The sequence below is a fragment of the Strix aluco genome, chromosome 1, assembly GCF_031877795.1.
Source record: "Strix aluco isolate bStrAlu1 chromosome 1, bStrAlu1.hap1, whole genome shotgun sequence".
In the NCBI taxonomy this organism is placed as follows: Eukaryota; Metazoa; Chordata; class Aves; order Strigiformes; family Strigidae; genus Strix; species Strix aluco.
The window spans coordinates 106152999-106173214 of NC_133931.1; the positions used below are offsets into that span (position 1 = coordinate 106152999).

At 37.7% G+C, this 20216-nt stretch overlaps 1 protein-coding gene across 3 annotated transcripts in view; it reads left to right on the forward strand.

The window, feature by feature from the left end:
- The window catches only part of ADCY1 (adenylate cyclase 1), a 187963-nt gene that overhangs the window by 102820 nt on the left and 64927 nt on the right, over positions 1–20216 (forward strand). For all 3 annotated transcript variants that reach the window (XR_012623927.1, XM_074830272.1, XM_074830264.1), the window contains exons 5-7: positions 597–724; positions 10602–10760; positions 12216–12357. Coding sequence is in view for 2 of the 3 variants with exons in the window: in XM_074830272.1 (XP_074686373.1) it covers positions 597–724; positions 10602–10760; positions 12216–12357 (429 nt within the window). In the remaining variant the exon portion in view is untranslated. The remainder of the gene's footprint in view (positions 1–596; positions 725–10601; positions 10761–12215; positions 12358–20216) is intronic.

Sequence of the window (20216 nt, forward strand, 5' to 3'; positions counted from 1 at the left end):
ATGGTAATGCAAACTGACTGTATCTTCTGATCTGCAAATGTGTCATATTTACACCGATCATACGGTATTGTAAATTGTGATTTATGCATTGGTAACATACAGATCTGTATACCTTTACAGATAAATATATCATCTTTCCTGGTAAGGCGGAACTTGATTTGAAACAAAAGCTTCTCAAAAGACAAACATTTCCTGATATTCAGTAATACTTTGGCTTCAGTCAAATGCAATGCTTTGGTTTGGATTCATACAGAAATGGAGTCTCATTGCAAATCTTAAATTCATACTGACCTAACATGAGGGCAAGGGAATTTGTTCAGAGCTATGGTTTTAAGCAGTGTGTTACCCCATGTGTGTTGAACAATGCAGGGCTGATCTCCAGTATATATGGGAGTATTTATAAATAAATAAATAAACAAATATGTGTATGTCAGCTGTTCTGTGCAGGGAACCCAGATTTTGTGAACCGTAGATTACTTCATATGACCATGAAAGGATTCCCTGAATGATTGCATAGTATTGGAGAAGATTTTATCCTGTAAATATTGGAATATTTATATGAATAGTAAAACTTTCCTATTCTGGTTTTATTAAAGGAAAACCACTGCAGAAGAATAAAAATCCTAGGGGACTGTTACTACTGTGTATCAGGATTGACTCAGCCCAAAACAGATCATGCCCATTGCTGTGTTGAAATGGGACTGGATATGATTGACACCATCACGTAAGTACTGTGCACGGTGAACCTGGACACGAGTGCTACAACAACTTCTATGTGGCATTCGGGAAGTGTGTTCTCAGAAAAACAGCAGTGTCTGCTAGCACTACCCACCTACCAATTCGCACTGCTGCATTCAGGTGAGAGGATACTGATTTTAAGAAGGGTCATTCTAGACATCGATTTTCCACTCCATTTAATCACTGTGAGGAAAAAGTGCACAAGTATGTATGTAGAGGCACATACATGTACTGATTAGGGGCCAAAAAGATACTGGGAAACTACAAAATATTCCTATTTTCATTTGCCACAAAGAAAGGAGTCCAATTTCTTGTTGTACAGCGATAAACTGCTCATTTTGCACACCAGTATGTAAACTCAAAGCCAGTCCTGATGTATGCATTTGTATATGTGTTTGTATTCTCAAAACGACAGCTTGCTGATTTTTCCATTCTGTATGTCCTGTTTAAACCTTTAATTTATTCTGCTTTTCAGAAATGTAATGTGAAATTCACTTTGCTGATCAGAAGAATTTTTTTATGCTTGAGAGCTCTGCATTGATCATTATTTTACCAAGGCGAAAAATGTGAATGTGAGAGAACTGTGAATGAGCTTTTAGCAAGAGCTAGAAATCTATTTCATTACATAGGAGGGAAGAGATAAAGATGGGAAATTTCTTCACTGCTGTATTGCTCTGTGTGTGTGTGTACATGTGTTTTATAGGGAGGCTACAGGAGGGACTGCACACCTGTATTAATTCTGTATATAAATAAATAGTCATCAGCACAGTGCTATTACATTTGGAATGAGCTTGCACAAGTGTGTCATATCAGGGGCCATAGCCAGTTCTATATTGGAAAGTGTTTGGCCACTGATTCCAGTAGCCAGTCATTCTTTATCTCTGTTGTCAGCTGGACTGTTGGGAATATGGAGTTAAGTCAGGGTTCTACTTCCCCTCAGCTAATCCCCAAGTTTTTGCATTTTACACAAAGATCTGCCTTCTCTGTGAAGGTGAATAGAGCACAGTGTAATCTTAATTTTAAAATGAATAGTATCTGTTAAATAAAGAAAAAAATTCTAGAATAAACAAACATAAGGCTTATGAATTCAAATTATGCACTTTTGATTTGGAACATTTCACCTTCTTTCTTGTTTCTAATAAAGCTTTTGCCACATCAAGTGTTTAATGCCTTTCATTTGTATGTGAGGAAGTTTATGCACATATATGCACATAAATAAGTTGTTTTTCCAAAACCAAATTGTGTTCATTTCTGGAGAGTCTTGGTGTTGTAGAAGAATGAGTATATGATCCTCTCACAGAGTTCACTGTAAGTTTTGCTCAGGAGAGTTGGTTTTATCTCTACAGAAGTAGCGGCTAGTTGTTCAAACCCTTCTAATGCCTTAGGGGATTCTCATTTCTAGCTCAATCCATGTGTTTTTATTATAATGTTCATTTGTAAAATCTCTCAGAGTGTGAAGACTTGGGTAAATGACTCTATATTCTCTTATTCAATGCAAATTTATCATCTTTGTAAACATTTGTAAAATTGATAAAAGACTTTGTAATCCATGATAATATGATAGTCTATGACACTATAAAATCCTAAAAGAATATCCTAAATCTGCAAATTATGTATATGTGCATTCTTCCAGGAGTATATGGATACTCCATTTATAAAGAAGCCTTGGCCTTTAGAAGCATAGTTAGATATACAGGCCTTGTACACATTTTCTTTTTTTTTTAAATCCCTGGAAATCAGTAGCTGATGCTCTCATTCTCTTTTAACCTAGCATTAATCTTTAATTCATTAGTTGTGCTGTGTTTCATGTATACAAATAAGGTAGTGATATAACTGTCTGAACTTCCTTTTTTTGAATGTTTCAGTTTTACTAATATTAGAAATGAAACAAGTTCCCTTTTTATGTTATCATCTATTGGCTGCTGTCATGATAATGTAAACTTGAAAAAGGAGTTGAATTAAAAAGGAAGGAACTGGGACTTTTCAGCCTGGAGGAGAGAAGGCTCAGGGGGAGTCTTACCAACGCATACAAATACCTGATGGGAGGGTGTAAAGAGGACATAGCCAGACTTTTCTCAGTGGTACCCAGTGTCAGGGCAAGAGGAAATGGGCGCAAACTGAAATACAAGGAATTCTATCTAATGATAAGAAAAAACTTTTTTTACTGTGGAGGTGGTAAGATACTGGAGAGATTGCACTGGAAGGTTGTGGAGTTTGCATCCTTGGAGAGATTTAAATGCCAGTTGGACACAGTCCTGGGCAACCTTCTATAGCTGACCCTGCTCTGAGCCAGGGGGGTTGGTCTAGATGATTTCCAGAGGCCCCTTACAGCAACAGCAACTCCACGATTCTAAGTGGATGGGCTGTAGTGTGTTATCTAGACATGTTTATTCAGAGGTTGTGGTAGAAGATAGCTAATTGACAATTTCAGCATTTTATTTTTTAAAGAATTTATAAATTGTAAATCTTTAGTGTAGTCAGTGGTCAGGGTACAGTGAGAGGGTAAGATGCAGAGGCAAGGGTATAAGAGAGTGCCAGATTTATTTAGGGTTGTTGAATGACTAGAGACATATTCTGCACAATTAATTAACCTTTTTACCTTTTTTTTTGTTTTAATGAGGAATTAGTAGTGTGAGTAAGGACTGTAAGATCCAGGCTCCACACATATTTCTTCTCTTAGTTAAATGAAAGTGCCTGTTCTGCTTTTGTTAGAAAACAGGAAGGTGATGCATTCCAGGTACCATTGCCCTTGATGGCAGTACTATTTTTCTTCTTTTACTGCAAGTGAAGCATTTGTTCAGATACTGTTGGATTCTGGGTGAGGTTATTCTGTTGACAGAAGCGTGTGGCTAAGCCAACTACACAGAGCTTCAAACCAGGAAAATAGGTGCTGCAGAAGATTAGGAAAAAACTCCACTCCTTCACAGAGATCGAAGTTAGAAGATGGATTTCTCAGATTAATTTGTTTGAAAATATATTGAGGAAATGAAAAGGAGAAGTGAAGAGCTTTTGATGGTAAAGTTGGAATGCAACATTTTTTCATTTGGTATGATTATTAGGTGTTGCTTATCAGTCCCATGAGATGCATAGTCACTTTTGGTTTTAAACTTCCCACTTTCATCCAGAGTTGGATGCCAGCTGGTAGTCTTCTAAAAGTGTTCACTTTACTGCAGAAATCAGGTCCTGACATTGTAGATTTATGCTTGGAAGTTCTCATTCCTAGTGACAGGTTTGTCATGTTGCCTGGGATAAATAAATAAAATCACTTGAGTTGTGATTCAGCTGATGGATCTATCAAAAGTGCCTGTCCCAGAGATATGCACCATCAAGGTGTGCTTGTTGCAGGAAGTCAAGGACTAGAAACTTCCAGTGGCTGGTTCATGCATCTGTGATTTGACTAAGTTGAATATTATAATGAGTTGATATAAACTGATATTTTCTATTCTCTTCATGTTCTGTGTAACTGTTGTTTAAGTATCCTAGAATATGGTGCTGCATGTGAGTACCATCTGAGAATGTTGCCTCATTACATTTAGACTGAGATTTTCAGGGTAATTTTCAAAGAACATTATAAAATACTTCAAATTTTCACAATTTCATCTGCCTTCTGCAAAGTTTTTTTTTCAATGGCAGAGTTAAAGTCAGACCAGAATCATTATGGGAAGATCTCTTTTTTTCTTAAAAAAACCCCAAACAAAACAGATAGTGTTATATTCTGGCTCTATTCCAAAAGAATTTCTGCTGCCAATGAGTTTTGTCAGTGCTTCATACAGGCCAGGTGTTTATTCTACTTCAGTCGCTGAAACCATCACAGCAGTATTTAAGGGGGAGTTAAGTGTTGGATACCACTGATGTTGCTTTCATCAGGTAACTTTTAACTGTCATGTTTTTGTTAGTAATATAATTAAAATGAACATGTTCATTAGTGCCTCTGATGTGCCAGATGTTGCTCTAATATGGCAGATACTGTCCTCATCTTGGTTTTGAACAGTGTCTTAGGCCGAGTACACTCTTCACCTTACTTAAATTGCTTGCCACATTTGAGGGTTCGACTCTATTTGCTACAGTATTTTACCTTCTAAATAGATATAATTGTTAGCTAATTGCCATGTAGGAAAGTTCTGCCCAGCTATCCAAGCACGTCCCTCTCTCCCCCATAAACTGTCTAGAGTTCTGGTTTAAGCTAGCATTATAGGGGCAATTTTATACATTCTTAATAATAGTTTGACTTTCCTTACAGAGCACTTCATCAACCGATATAAATTATATTAAACAATCGTTTAGCTCAGGCCAGAAATGTAACCTCTTAGGAGATGAAATGTGATGAAATGAGGGAGTTATTTAAATGCACTTGATAACACCACAGGGCAAGAAGTGAATTGTAATGTTTCCAATTGGAAATGAGGAGGCAGTCTGGGTGAGCAGGATATATAAATACTAGATTTGGGACTGGGCCAAAATACTGGGGTTAACATTCATAAACTTGTCAAAAGTGTAATGGGATCCTGTGATCATTCATGTCATCACAAGACTCCTTCCCTTGACATCTTACCAGGATGTCATTTTAGTACTGACTCCAAGGGAATTGAACCACTGTCTGCATCACGGGCTATGCCTACGTTAGCAGGTAGCATGGCACAGTAGGAGCACATCTGTAGATCACAACAGCTGCTGCTGACTACTTCAGTTTAACCTATACATATTATGGGGGGGAGGAAGGGGAGGGTTACTTTAGAATAGGTCTCTTCTGGCCCCCGCGATTGAATGTTCCTAGTGCCTGTGGAGTTTGAAGAGGTCTGAAGGAAAGTGTCCATGAATCTTTGCTTCTTGAAATCCGGGCACCCCAGTGGGGTCTGTCAGCTTTTCTCTGTGTCACATAGGTGAATTTATCCCATATGGATGACTCCACCTAACATGGATGACTCCACCAGTCATCTGTGTAAGACCTCACAGATGGGAATTGGGCTTATTTTTCACCTGCCAGTTGTGTTGCTGCTTGGTTGCATGGGTCATTGTGGAGGTTGATGCTTGGACTGTCTCCTTCCTATGGGTTTGGTCCTCAGCTGTCCAAAGCCACTGGGGAAGGGAGAGGAACTACATCAGTCAGTTTGAGAAAGCCCAACTGAAATCTCAAGTTTTCCTGTGTGATCTTTTGTCTGAGGAAGAAGATAGAAGCACTAACTTTCCTGATTTCATCACTGTTGATGATTTTCCCCTGGTCCTCCAGAGGTCTGGGGCATGGGAAAGTTTGGACTGGCAGGAGTGAGTTGACCTTAAATTCTAGGAGAACCAGCAACTGGATTTTCAGCAGCAGAGAAAGCTGTCTAGCATTGAGGAAAGCTTAGTCGGCTTGCATCTCTGTCAAAGTGAGTCTCTTGACAGCTGAAGCCATCAGACCTCCACAGCCGAGGCTCTCTGCCCTAGCTGTCTGCTGCTGTGCTCCAGGGCAGCAGTGTACTGGGAAAGCATACAGCTCTGGTCAGTATTTAAAAGAAAAAAAACCCACACCACAAAAAACCAAACAAACCATAAAAACCCAAACCTGACCTGGAGAAACAGCTGCTGAAATAGGACAGTGAAGGTTTTCAAGCAACAAAACTTAATTGCCTGAGAGGCCTAACACCGTCCCCACCCTGTGAGAAGACAGACTGAAGGGAGGGTAGGGGTGCCTAGCGTACAGGTGTTCCTGGGTACTCTAGGCCATGGCCAGCAGCCCCTCCTCCAGCCGCCTGATGGGCTGACAGAGCCATTCACAGAAAAATAGTCTTTGTCATTAACATCCAAAAACTGTCCAATTCATGTAGTTGAAGTGGAACTGACACAGAAATATTTAGGTAGATGTGCAAAATTGAAGGCCACCCTTATCTTAGAACAATGCCTATATAAAAAGCAAACATATGTAACTGAACGAAAAATCTTGTCTATGCCTTTAACCAGGAAATATCTATTTCGATGCAGATATTTTTGGACCTAAAGAAAAACCTTAAATAACTTATAAAAAATGGGAGGCAGAATTTTTTTTTTTTCCCTTCAAATGCAGCACAGGTCTGGATCTGTTCTGCAGATGATCTAAATGACTTTGATGGTTTGTAGCAGCACATGAAATATTTGTAGCTAAGGAGAGAACTAAAATTTAAAGGCTTGGTAGGATACTTGAGCTGTCAGGATAGATGGTTATCTTATTAGTCACTTACATAGACTCTGCACGCTTCTAGTTTAAAAAGAAAATGGTTTTCGATTTCCATTCGTTTCTGGGCCTGCTATTGTGTTAACATTTTGGAAAACTTTTGAGTATATTGTATCTGAACCTAGGAGAGAATAAGTTATGATGAATAATTTATTTGAGAAACTTCTTTTTCCTATTCATGGCTTGTTTGTGAAGTGCTGGTATTTTTTCAGAAATGTTTTTAGAATTTAAAATGCATCACTGGACACTTCTGTGATGGTTTAGTGCACAAATGTTGGTGTTGTTTGTGAATATGATTGTGGTACTGCTCTGATTTTGTATTTGAAGCCTATTCTTTACATATTCCTTAACATTTCTCATTTTTGATAGTTCAGTAGGGTATATTTATGGAAATTAACTGCATAAAGGGCACACAGGTCTTCAAGATAAATTCAAAAACTTTAATGAACTGTTCATAAGCTTTTATTCCTACTCAGATTTAATAATGGTGAAAACACCCCTGAAACACACTGTCGTTTCTGGGAAAAATGTAGAAATGCATTCTTGACTTAGATTTTTTACTTAGTGACTACTTCTGGAAATCTTTTGTTCAAAACATAAAGTGTTTTCAGATTCTGCTTTATGGTTTATTGGTACATTATACAGTCCAGCTTATTTAATTAGGATTATGGTCAGCCATGTTGTATTTTTCTGCTCATTTCATTTACTTTTTGTTATGCTATTTAAATTTCTGAAAGCAGGTGAAATTTCCCCCTCTCTCAAGCCAGTTGGGACAAAGGAAGGTCAAAGGTCTGGAGTGGTCTTTATCATTGTCTGAATTTCACTGTGTTTCCACTTACATTTAGCCTGAGGTTTTATATGCTGTTTTAAATGGAAAAAAAACCCACATTCATTTGCGAACAGAGAAGCTCACACACTTGCAGGTTCGCCAGTGAAGATAATTACATAGGTAACAGATACTGAACAAGGAAATCTCTCTTGCAGTGAGTAGAAGTAGGACAAGGAAATATTTAATCTTTCAGAAAGCTGTGCATAAGCCTTTCTGTGCTGTTGCATAAAATATGACTGGAAAAATGTTGTATGCCCAGATTCCCTATGGGGACAAAAGAGATCTCCACGTTACTCACATTAGTGATGGCTGACATGGTATATACTTCAGCACTTCATGGCAGCAGATTTCCTTGCTTAAATTAAGGCCAAGTATCTTGTGCTGCTCACCCCACATCTTGACCTATGCTGCCCTTTCTGTTAATTGTATTTAAACAAATACAACTATGCAAGGGACAGATACAGTGACTATTCCTGAAATAGTTAAAAAGTCCTCCTAAAGACCTCTCTGCCAGATCAACTGTAGCTGGACAATACTTTAAAAAATATATCGGTCAATGAAGATCAAAGGAAAATTACGGGCAGACCCTCAGTTTAAGGTCTTTTATTCAATGCACTGCAAAATTTAAATTTTAAAACCTAATGAAAACCAAGTCTTACACTGATCAGTCAGTTTCATTTATTCACTGATATTATCTCTTTTTGGACTGCAACTTAGCTGTAGAATGCCAGGTGTCTCTGTAACAGAAAAAGTTGCAAAGATTTATGCAGTGTTATCTCTGCATGTAATGTGTAAGACTATTAGCTTCAAGGCTCCTTTTCAGTGTTAACAAGTCAGTGCAGGGTGTGAAATATAGCATGTCCCGCATTCACAGAAATGCAGAATCCTTCCTCGTTGTGGCACCAAAATTGAAAAATGCTTTTAATAATGACTTTGCCAATTAATTCCTCTTCCAGCTACACAATGAAAATCTCTGAAGGTTAGATTTAATTTACAGGTGTAAGTCCATAGTTACAGGTGATTTCTGTGCCACTCTTGCAGGAGCTTTGCAAAGATATTAGTGTTTATAATCTCTCTGCATTTGCTACTCTTGCACTGATTTATCGCTTTCATCATTTTCTTTGCTCTGTACTTCTGTAACTGGGTAATTGAACCGATTACAGCACAGTGGAGTGGAGTCATTGCTTATCCATTTGCCGTCTCAACTAGTACCTCCTCATACCTCTTTTATTGCAGAAACTGTAAGAGTGTTTAAATATAAGTCTGTGCCCTTTCAGTGTCACCATAGGAAATGATGCTTAGCTAGTCATACCATAAAGGTAAAGGTGCAGCACAACTCTGTGCGATTATTAGTAGTTACAACAGTTTCCTAGCAGTAGCATAAGGTGAAAATGTCAGTTGAAAAAATATCATGAAATATTAAATAAGTATCATCCAAGAAGACTGACATTCTGACACACTTGGGAAAAAAATTTTAATTTTTTACTGAGTAGGTTTTCATTCAGGTGGAGTTTTAATTAAATGGTGAATTTAGAGAACATCACAAATCTAAACTGTGACAACATAAATGAGACCATAACTTTTGTTTAATTATTTCTAACCCTCTGTGCTGTACAGAGAGGAAGTTTTGGAGTCCATACTATGCTCTTTTTCCAGATTATTTTATATTTTAATTGCAAATGTTTTACACTATTACCTTGAGACCATACCACTGCGAACAAAAGAAGTGAGGAAAAGAAAACATTATTTTGATATTATAGATGGAGAACTGAAAGAGAATAAAATTACTTTAAGTCACAACAGCAGTTGTAAAGGAGGAAATTAAATGCAAGTCTTGAGTTTATATTTTACTTACAAGACCAATCTTTTCCTTAGTGTTTAATATTAAATTCCTTCATGATGAAATTCAGTTAACTCATATAGGATCAAGCATGATCTTTATATGTGTGAAGTGAGGGGGGAGGGGGTAAAAAAGAATTAGAGAGAGAAAAATCCACCAACCAGTAAACCCAAGGCTAGGTTAAGGAGAAACAGAGATTCCTAGTGAAAAGAAGAAGCCAGGTAGCCCATTTTAATACTGAGTTGAAAGCAGTTTGTAGTAATGGTAAAATTGAAATGTTTGCTTATTTAGGCAGGTTAGAATTAAGCCTAATAAGATAGTTTCAGAAATCTTCTTTTGATTTCAACAGTCACGTTGTGGTCACTTGTCATCCTGCTGAAATAAATATCCATTGGGAAAAAGGAACATTTATGACAAAAAAAACTAAATATGTATGAGACACAAGATAAAAAGGAAAGTGCAGGAGTTAAGCTGACTGTTTCTGAGTTATTTGAGTTACAGCCAGAAAGTTCTTTGTTTATTTCCCATGAAAGTATCTGTTTCTGTAGGACCATGATAGCAAATACTGCAAAAGTGGCAAATAAAACCTAAAAATTATAGTCTTAGGGAAGTTTCATGACAAGGCCATTTACTACACTTGCTTTATTGTCCTTTTTTTTTCACTTTTTTTACTTTATTAAACATAATGAAACATAATCTTTTCTGCATTGCCTTGAAACCTGGAAAATTAAATGTTCAGTATTAGGTTAAGAAATTTAGAAATACTGAGATTTTGGTTAAACGGTAATTAAAATATCACCAAGAAAATTATTTCTTTGGAATTATAATTGGGGCTTTGAAACAAGTGAAGGAAAAGAACAGTTCCTGAATATATCATTTGAGATTTTTAAAAGATCCTGTGTATTCAGTCATGTATATGTATGTTAACTTTGGGAGAAGGAGAGAAAAAGAAAATCAAGAGCAATGTAATCGTCTAAAGACTAATATTCTGATGCTGTCTTTTTCAGATCTGTTGCGGAAGCCACAGAGGTTGATCTCAACATGAGAGTTGGATTGCATACAGGCAGGGTGCTTTGTGGTGTCCTGGGTCTCCGAAAATGGCAATATGATGTCTGGTCAAATGATGTGACTTTAGCTAATGTAATGGAAGCTGGAGGACTGCCTGGGTAAGTCTGAAAAAGAACCATAAAAAAAGAAACCTGTATGGGTGAAGGATTTATTTCCTTCTTTGAGGCGTTTGCAGTGTAATTGCTGTTGATAAGAAGGGTTGTGTTCAGTAAGAGCAATCAATGTATTATGTGATTTATCGTGTGGAATTCTCCAAATGATCTTGATATTTACATTAGTAATAGGTTAGATTAGAAGCAAAACATTTCCGAACAAAATCCTTATTAAAAGCTGCCAGATATAAAGAGTAGGAATGAGGCAATGCTAGGAATGTAGGAATGCTAGACTTTCACCATTTCATGTTATAAAAGTAAAACCCTCTAATTATTCCAGGAGATTTTTACCCTTGCACCTCTACACATGTAGGGGGTGTGTCCCTCACTCCTTTTACATGGCAAAATTTCCAACACTAGTAGCGTGCTGTAGAAAAAAAATACCTGTTTATGCACTCAAATATTGATGGTGTGCGTGTAAATGATACAGTAGCACATAAACCTGCAGCCAACCCTTCAGGCTGCACACGTCCTGGAACTTTAAGTACCACCTGGACAGCCTTGGACCCAATTTAAACGCACACAGTGAAGCGTTCAGAGGTGCAGGGGTGTGCTTCTGAGTGCAACTCACATTTGGACTAGGACCTACCATCCTCTGTTGGATTTTTACAAGATCATGATTTGCTGAAGAGGGAGACAATGGAACCTCTTAATTTTTGTGGTTAAGGTGAGTGAATTTCTGTTTGTTACGTATGTCTGCCTTAGACAATTTTGGCAGTGTATTTTGTATGTTCCTTACCTTAAGACTTTCCCGTGAAAAAAATCTGAACGTGTTTAATAGAAGAAAGCAGTAATAGCTTTTCAGATATCTTCTGTGAAGACATTTCAAATGTAAGGGGCTTTTTGGGAGAAAATGTGAAGACAGTTTTCAGGATAAGAAAACTCATAAATACTGTCAGATGGCTGTGCTACCAAAACAAAGTGAATTAGAAAGCTGCCTACAAAACGGAGTGAGTAAATGAAACAAGTCAGAAATGTGAAGGAGAACAGAAACAGAAGTTTCTCCTCTATGCGCAGGAGAGATTCGTAGCGTGAAGTCACAAGTTTCAAACAGCAGGATGTTTTTCCAAGCAGGCAGTGAGGTAAACATGTAAGAAAGCCACACAATGTGGAAAATGATGTGCAGACTTTCACTTTCTACAAATCAACAAATCTGCAATGTTTGGACAATCAACAGTTATCTTTCTGTTCACTCTGCTCAAGTTTAGAAAATGCTTGTAATAGAAATATTTCTATGTTTTATTTGGCTGAAAAGACAAAACAAACAATTTTTTTACATTAAAAATGGAGTTTTGCACGTAGCTTGACCTCTTTATGATTCCGCACAGGAGTGTATTTCAGTAGCAACTAGCTCATAATATGTCTTTGCTTTAAACAACAATGTCCAATTTTTCTCTTCAGGAAAGTTCACATTACAAAGACCACCTTAGAGTGCCTAAATGGGGACTACGAAGTAGAACCAGGATATGGTCATGAAAGGAATAGTTTCTTGAAGAAGCATAATATTGAAACATATTTTATTGTGCCATCCCACCGTAGGAAGGTAAGGTCTAAAAAATTCTAGCTTATTCCATGATATGTTTTTGTAATTTAACAACTGTTCTGTGACATTCTGACAGCAGAGGCAATACTGGTATTTCCTATTTCTAGAAGCTCTAAAAACACTCTTGAAATCAGATCTTTTGTTTTTGACTGAGGCAGGAATGCTAAAAAAAACTAACCTTGAACATTACATAGAGAAGATGATCAATTTACTTTTGAAATTTAAAAATAAAACAATTTTTCCCTTTAACTCCCAAAAAAGAAAACTGCTGTTCTATTCAGATTCTGTAATCATTCTATCAGAAATTATATGATATGTTACTCCAAAAATTTAATTTACTCTTCCCTTCCTCCTCCCCTCAAAAGAGTGTTTCAGAATATTAATGCTCACAGCTTGGCTATTTTTCTTCTAGTTTTCTTTACTCTTTCATTCCCATATTCCCATGCCATTTTACTCGTGCTCTCCTAACCCTTTCCACAACCACTTGTGATACTGGTGGCTCCTTTATCAGGCCTGGAGGATTCCCCAATGAATAGACATAGAAGAAGTAGTATTTACAGACATGTCATGACCACAGCAGAAAAGTTAGCAAAATGAATTCATTAGTGATTGAACTAACATCCCCTTGAAGTGTAGAAAATCTGCCATGTTGCCAAGCTGTACAACACAAGCCCTTTTATCCAGGTCAGAGGAAGAGGCTGCAGTCAACCATCCTGCTTTCGAATGTATATACCACTGTACCACAGATCAGGTATTTATGCTGAAGCTGAGTAAATTTTCTAAGATTATTGCAACAAATAATATATTCTCTGTCCAAAACATGCATGTTTTTTTCTCCTGCTACGTTGAGCTGCTCATGACAAATTCAATGTTTTCCTTGCTTGCTCTGTCACTTCAGACTCCCACAATGATTTTGCTCGTCCCTTTATTATCTTAGATGCCCTTCCCTCCAAATTTTCTTAAGTTCCCCTCTTCCCTCAGCTTCTTCCTTTTGTTAGACCCCTGGAGATGTACTGGGGAAAGAGGAGTAAGTCAGCAGTGCTGTTGAGGGACAATAACGTTTTCTGCTCTTTTCTTCTTTTTGGTGGAGAACAGAAAATGGAAAGTGTGGAAAGAATAAGGTAAGAGAAGATTTTAGCTCATTTGAGCAGGAACTTCATTTCTTAGATGTTGCTCAGGATTTAGCCCCCCCTGATGGAGATGGGTGTGACTCCTCATTCTAACCATATTTTAAGGGTAAGGAGAACAAAGGCCCAGCAGTATGATGGTAATATCTTGAGTCTCAACATGCAGTGAAGGTGATGACAGTGGTTTTTCAACAGGTTCATGTATAGTCATACCTTTCTTCCTCAACCAGTTACTGAGTTTAGGGCAGCCTTTTGTTCTACTGCAAAATGTTTTGTGACCTCACTAGGAGTCTTGAAAGTGCATAATCATCATTTAAACACATTCAGTTTGTTCCAACCTTTTCCACATCAAATGAGGCTTATCTTAGAAGTTATCTGCCATAACATGTTTGTAGGCCAAGAGGAACTTTATTGCTCTTTATCTCAGACAGACAACTCAGGATAGACTTTTGCACCTTTAACTTCTGAGACTCTGCCCCAACAAGTTTCATTCAAGGATTTGACCTTTAGACGGAAAATTATCCAATTCTGAAAGTAAGTATGAAAACAATATGAATGAGGTTTTAAAATGATGGCAGAGCTCCACGGCTCCATGCTTGAGGGTGTTAGATGAGTGTTTGACAAAAATGTAACCAGAGAAAAATAGGTCATCTTGAATTCCATGCCCGCAGTCAGTTTCTTGGTCTGAATTTGATGACTCAGGGAGTTTTTATGGAAATGTAGGGAGACCAGTCACCTGGGGAATTTGAATCTGGGAGTAGAAACTCCTGTTGTTTTATCCCAGAAAGGCTGCTGCAAGGGTGTTTTTTTAATGCACTTCCTCTAAAGCATCTTGTTATTAGAGGAATGGAGTGTTCTCATCTGCTGTGAAAATCATGCAATCTCATGTTTTTTATGCTTCTGCTGGTATATATGATTAGATTCATTTTTAGGTAGCATGAAAGAAAACAGGTGGAAAACCAGTGTGCTAGCTTCTGTTTTGGCAGTCAGTGGGGGATTTTCTGGTGCCTTTCTTGAAATCAGAATTAGTTCCTAAATTAACCAATCCCCAATAAAAAAGAAAACATAAAGAAGGGTTTAATTAAGTTAGGTGTGTTGCTTATTGCTGCTAGATTTGTTTGTCTTGGTTTTCTCTCTTTTCACTCCTACAGCATTATGTATAATTTCATTTCCTATGTTATTATATATCCAGTTTCTTTTCATACTGAGAAGAAAAAGAGCTGAATTTCAGAAAATTATTGATAGGTTGGTGCAGAGAGACAAGGGGATAAATATGGCTATTACACGTAGAAACTGTGTTGTGTCAACTCCACTGCATAAGCCAGTGATTGAGGAACAGAAGCTTGACGTTCACGTAATAAAGTAAACCAGGTCAACACATGTTTAATGTGCAAGGATGAAAACCTACTACTGTGTGAGCACACATTTCTTTGTCTTTGCAAGACTGCTGAGAAATTACTGGTGACTGCTGAGAAATGACTAATTGGTTTATCAGCTCCATAAATCAAATACCATCTTACCCATGGGTGTCACTGATGGGTGTGTGGAAGTGGCAGATCATAGAATCATAAAATGGTTTGTTTTGGAAGGGACTTTAAAGATCACCGAGATCCAACCCCCCTGCCATGGGCAGGGACACCTTCCACTAGACCAGGTTGCTCAAAGCCCCGTCCAACTTGTCCTTGAACACTTCCAGGGAGGGGGCAGCCACAACTTCTCTGGGGGACCTCTTCCAGTGTCTCACCACCCTCACAGGAAAGAATTTCTTCCTTATATCTAATCTAAATCTACCCTCTTTCAGTTTAAAATCATTACCCCTTGTCCTATCACTACACTCCCTGATAAAGAGTCCCTCCCCATCTCTCCTGTAGGCCCCCTTTAAGTACTGGAAGGCTGCTATAAAGTCTCCCCAGAGCCTTCTCTTCTCCTGCCTGAACCCCAACTGTCTCAGCCTGTCCTCATCAGGGAGGTGATCCATCTCCCTGATCATCCTCGTGGCCTCATTTGGACCCTCTCGAGCAGATCCATGTCCTCCTTATTTTGGGGACCCCAGAGCTGGACACAGCACTCCAGGTGGGGCCTCACAAGAGCAGAGTAGAGGGGAAGAATCACCTCCCTTTACCTTCTGGCCACACTTCTCTTGATGCAGCTCAGGATACAGTTGGCTTTCTGGGCTGTGAGCACACATTGCTGGGTTATGTTGAGCTTCTTGTCAACCAACACCCCCAAGTCCTTCTCCTGAGGGCTACTCTGAATCCACTCTTTACTCAGCCTGTATTTGTGCCTGGGATTGTCCCAACCCATGTGCAGGACCTTGCATTTGGCCTTATTGAACTTCATGATGTTTGTGTGGTCAAACCTCTTCCCTTATCCACCAATGCTGTAACCCCATCATAGAAGGCCACCAAATTTAAAAATGGGGGTTATGTTTTCCCTTTTCCAGTGAGCAAGATGCTGATGTACAGATGCTGTGGTACAGCTTGACTGACAATATTAGCTCTCCAACATGCATCAATGGCATGTCAGCTAAACTGGCAGAAATAAACACTTCATGAATTTTACTGGTATTGACTGGCTTCTCCACTGGGCTCACAGATCAATCAGCATGTCTCATCACTCTATGTCACAGCACGTCACAGCCATCCCCAGTTGTCGTATACTTGCATGCTGATCGTTAGACCACAAGCTACATAATAGTATATTTATCTTCAAAATAAACACCTGCTGTCCCCTCCTACCCTAATTCAGTCATTAACTCTTCAGAGACAGAATCAGAAGGCTACCCAAGAAGCACAGACAAGATGGAGTTTTTTAGGTGAATTCAGGCATCTGCTGGTTTAATATTGTATTCCTTCCTCTGGAGCCTCGGTAGCTAAAATGCAGACATATTTTTTATTCTCTGTGCATCATCTCTGACATTAATATGAACTGACCTTAGCAGGTATGATGCCAAGAGGAATGAAAATCAATGTTATGAGCAACAGATGGCCAAGAATCTGTTGAATTTGAAAGGTAAATAGTCCCACTTAGGGTTTTTTTAATTTTTATTTATTTATTTAGAAGACACATACCCCACATTCTTCCCTATTTGGTCTAACAGGAAGATCTTTCATCACAAATATCACCCAAACCAAGGATGAGAATAACAGTATAAGATGACTCATTCATGTATCAGTTACATTTTAAATGTGAAAAAATTATAAAGGATTCCAAATTTTTTTAATCTTCTTTTGAATCAGCCACAATTCTGTCATCTGATCTGATTGCTAGTTTGGTGTATAAGCTAATATATGTGAGAGCACTTCTAAGTGGCCACTGAGGGAATACTTTCCTTTTTGTTTTGTTATAGGGGCTTTTTTGGTAGAGATTATACTAATCTGTTGTTGTTGTTGTTATTATTATTATTACTATTACTATTACTATCGTTATCACTATTAAGCAATAATTATGCATGTTTGACTGGATAACATTCAGCTTCTAAACAGACTTAAATAATTCATCTGATTTTCAAAGTCATACAGAAATTTTTTGAATTAATTTAATTTTTTTTATTGGCCATCATAGTTAAAAACTTATGCAAATATGCTTTTTAAATATAATAAAATGGTATCATTCCCTGACAGCTTCTAGTGCTGAAAATGCCAGTACATTTTTTTTAAGTAAAGTTTAATTGTGTCTTTATGATACTTCATATTGATACTAAAACTTACAGTGATGTGACCAAAATATTGCACTGAGACAAGGTTTGAAAAGTTTAATTAGTGTAACTAGCCAGAAGTCTGACCACATACATGAATGTCTTGGACTTTTAAAACAGGTCTGATCCAGATAGAAAAGCAGATCTCTTTATAATATATTAAAAATTCACAAGATCTATACTCTATGCTTTAGAGTATGGACATTCTCTTAGTTTCAGAATGTCCTAGCTTTCTGAAGTATTGTAAATACTACTGTACGTGCATGTTATTTCAGGAAAAAAAAAAAAAATCAGGCCAGATCGGTTAATCTCAGATCCCCTTACAAGAACTTTATAACTGCTTAGACCTGCTGCTTAGACCCATCTAAACAACTTTTTCCATTAATGTTTCCTCACTAATCTACCAGACTGATCCTGTTTCGACTTTCAAACTGTATGCTTAACATTTAATTTATTTTTTTTTCATAGAGTGGATCTGGCTTTCATCAGAATTCTTTGTTCTTTCATTGTCAGCACTGACGTTAGTGAAAGTATCTTTGTCTCAGTTTTACAGCTGGCACAGCTGGCTCCCAGAAGCACAGCAGAGGTAGTGAGCTTAGATGGACTGTCCACTTCTATGGTTGCTCTAGGAAGTATGATTCTCCTGCAGTATAACACCTCCTCAAGTTTGGCCACAACCTCGGCGATAAGCGGGTGTTTTTGTACTTGGGCTTACTTCTTTGTATTTGGTGTAGCAATTCACTGTCTGATAGCACCTCCCTAGTTTTGAAAAGGCTCATTAATCTCACCAGCTGAGAAATCAGTCCAGCACAGACAATTAAGCAAAATTCCTAAGGTACTTTTACAGATAGCAAAGCAGCTATCAGAATTGATCAAGTTTTTGTGAAGGGAAAGATTTCTCAGAATGTGTTAGTTTTTGTATTTACAGAAGTGGGCCTGCCATCATCGTTACTCCTTGCCAGCTTAAGGGATCCTGCTTCACTGAGTAACTTTGCCAGCTCCAGAGCTAAGGCAAAGACAAATAATGCTATAGACGATTAACAGGAAGCAATAGGTCTGTATCCAGGAACGGTGGTCTTAAAAATTATAAAAATAATAGGGAAACTATAGCTACAAATTATAAATGTTTCCTATATATTCATAAGTGTCTTATGGATTTTACAGCATGACTCAAATATAATCAATAATTAGCTTTCAGTAGGTTGCTAATCAACATCTGCAAAGTTTCTACTAGTGTGCTGGTGAGTTATTCACCAACTAACTGGGTATTCAAAGTACTAGTTATTTTTTATTTGTGGCAATGTAAATCGCACGGTATCTGCATTTACTATTTGAATAGCACTCAGTGATGGGCATTCATGAAAAGTCCATGAAGGTGAGTACCTCATCTGTTTGCCCTTTGGAAAGTAGCTGTTTCTCTGAAAAGGCTGACATTTCTCTTTCTTACCTTACAATGTACATACAAAGCCATGCCAGGCAGTCTCAGAAAATGCTTTCTGTATCTTGGACAGCCCTGCTCTATTATCTGAAGTCTCTGAGTAATGCTATGACCATCCTGAAAATCCCAGGTGAAAGGGTCTACTTTTTTTTTTCTGAATCCTTGTCTGTTCCTTATCCAGATGGAGGGAAGTGGATGCTGGTTAGGGGTATGGCATTCTGTCTCCTGCCTGGTTTGCTGTGTTGAATCATGCCCTAAACGTTTTAAGGAAGGCAGATAAAATTTCAATTTTATTTTTGTCCAAAAAATAATTATAGTCAAAACAAAATACCAGCAGTAGTCTATTTGAAAAGAGAAGTTATAGCAATAGTTGAGGAAGAGGAGAGCACTTTTATCAGTCTTACGATTTCAGGAAAACTCAGCTGAAAGCCTAAAGGTTCAAGAATCCTCTCAATAAGCAAACACAGCTCAGGAACATCCTTTGGAAGATACTATTTTAAATGTAAAACCTCTTGCAAATGTCAGAAATATCTAGAGCAATTATCTGCACTACACACCTGTGACTTAATTTACTGTGAACTGCAGATGGATTTAACAGCTCAAAAGGTTGATCAGTTAATTTGTTTGACTCAAGATCAAATAGGCAGAAATTCAGCAACCTGAGATTCATTCTAACTTGCATGACAACAGCTGTAAGAAAAGTGGCAAAGGCTGTCACATCACTTTTATATGTTGTTGTTTCCTCTAGCATAAACAGATGTGATTTTAAACTTCCTGCATTGCAGTCCTGTCACTAAGAAGTAACAGGAAAATAAATTTTCTAGCGCTCTGCTGCTTGAAAAGACAGTATTTTTTGTCTTGGAGTACAACATCCTCCTTTACTGTTAATCAGCATAGCTTTGTGTCATGAAGCAGGTGATCTGCCTTCTACGTTAAAATAAACTATTAGGCTCCGTATCTTTCCACCAACACCCAACAGGTTTTATCTGTTTATGTCTTTCCTATGGCTGATTTGATTTTTTTTCTCCAGCATGGAATGAACTTTATGCAATATGGCACAGAGAAAACAACATAGATTCATGATGGCTTTTTTGCTTTGTACGGATGAAACGCATAGTAACTACATGTGCTTGCCTTTTGACTTTATTGGTGAATCACTTTTACCTGTGGATCATTGTTAGCATCTAGCATGTTTCACAAGTATAACTGCTCATATACACTCTTGAGATTCTTTCTATCATGTCTTAATAATACTTTTATCTAACTTTTAAAATTGAAGCAATTTGATCTATATAATCCATGTAATACTAGGATTTTTGATAGCAGTTTGTTTGATTTTGTCTGACCTGATTAAAAGATTGGCATCATCATGTGAACAATAAAAAAGAGGAAAAAAAAAGGCTACAGAAGTAAAATAATGAGTCACAACGTTCAGAGTGGGCCCCCTTGCTTTCTAAACTCCTGATGGAGCTTAACTGTGGCTAGGTCTAATCTTAGTCTCAGACTTGGTCAATGGTTTATCTCTAATGAAATCAGTTACATGGGTTTCATTAGTATTAATTCAGCATGCTGTCAGTCACTTACAAGGATCTGTTGC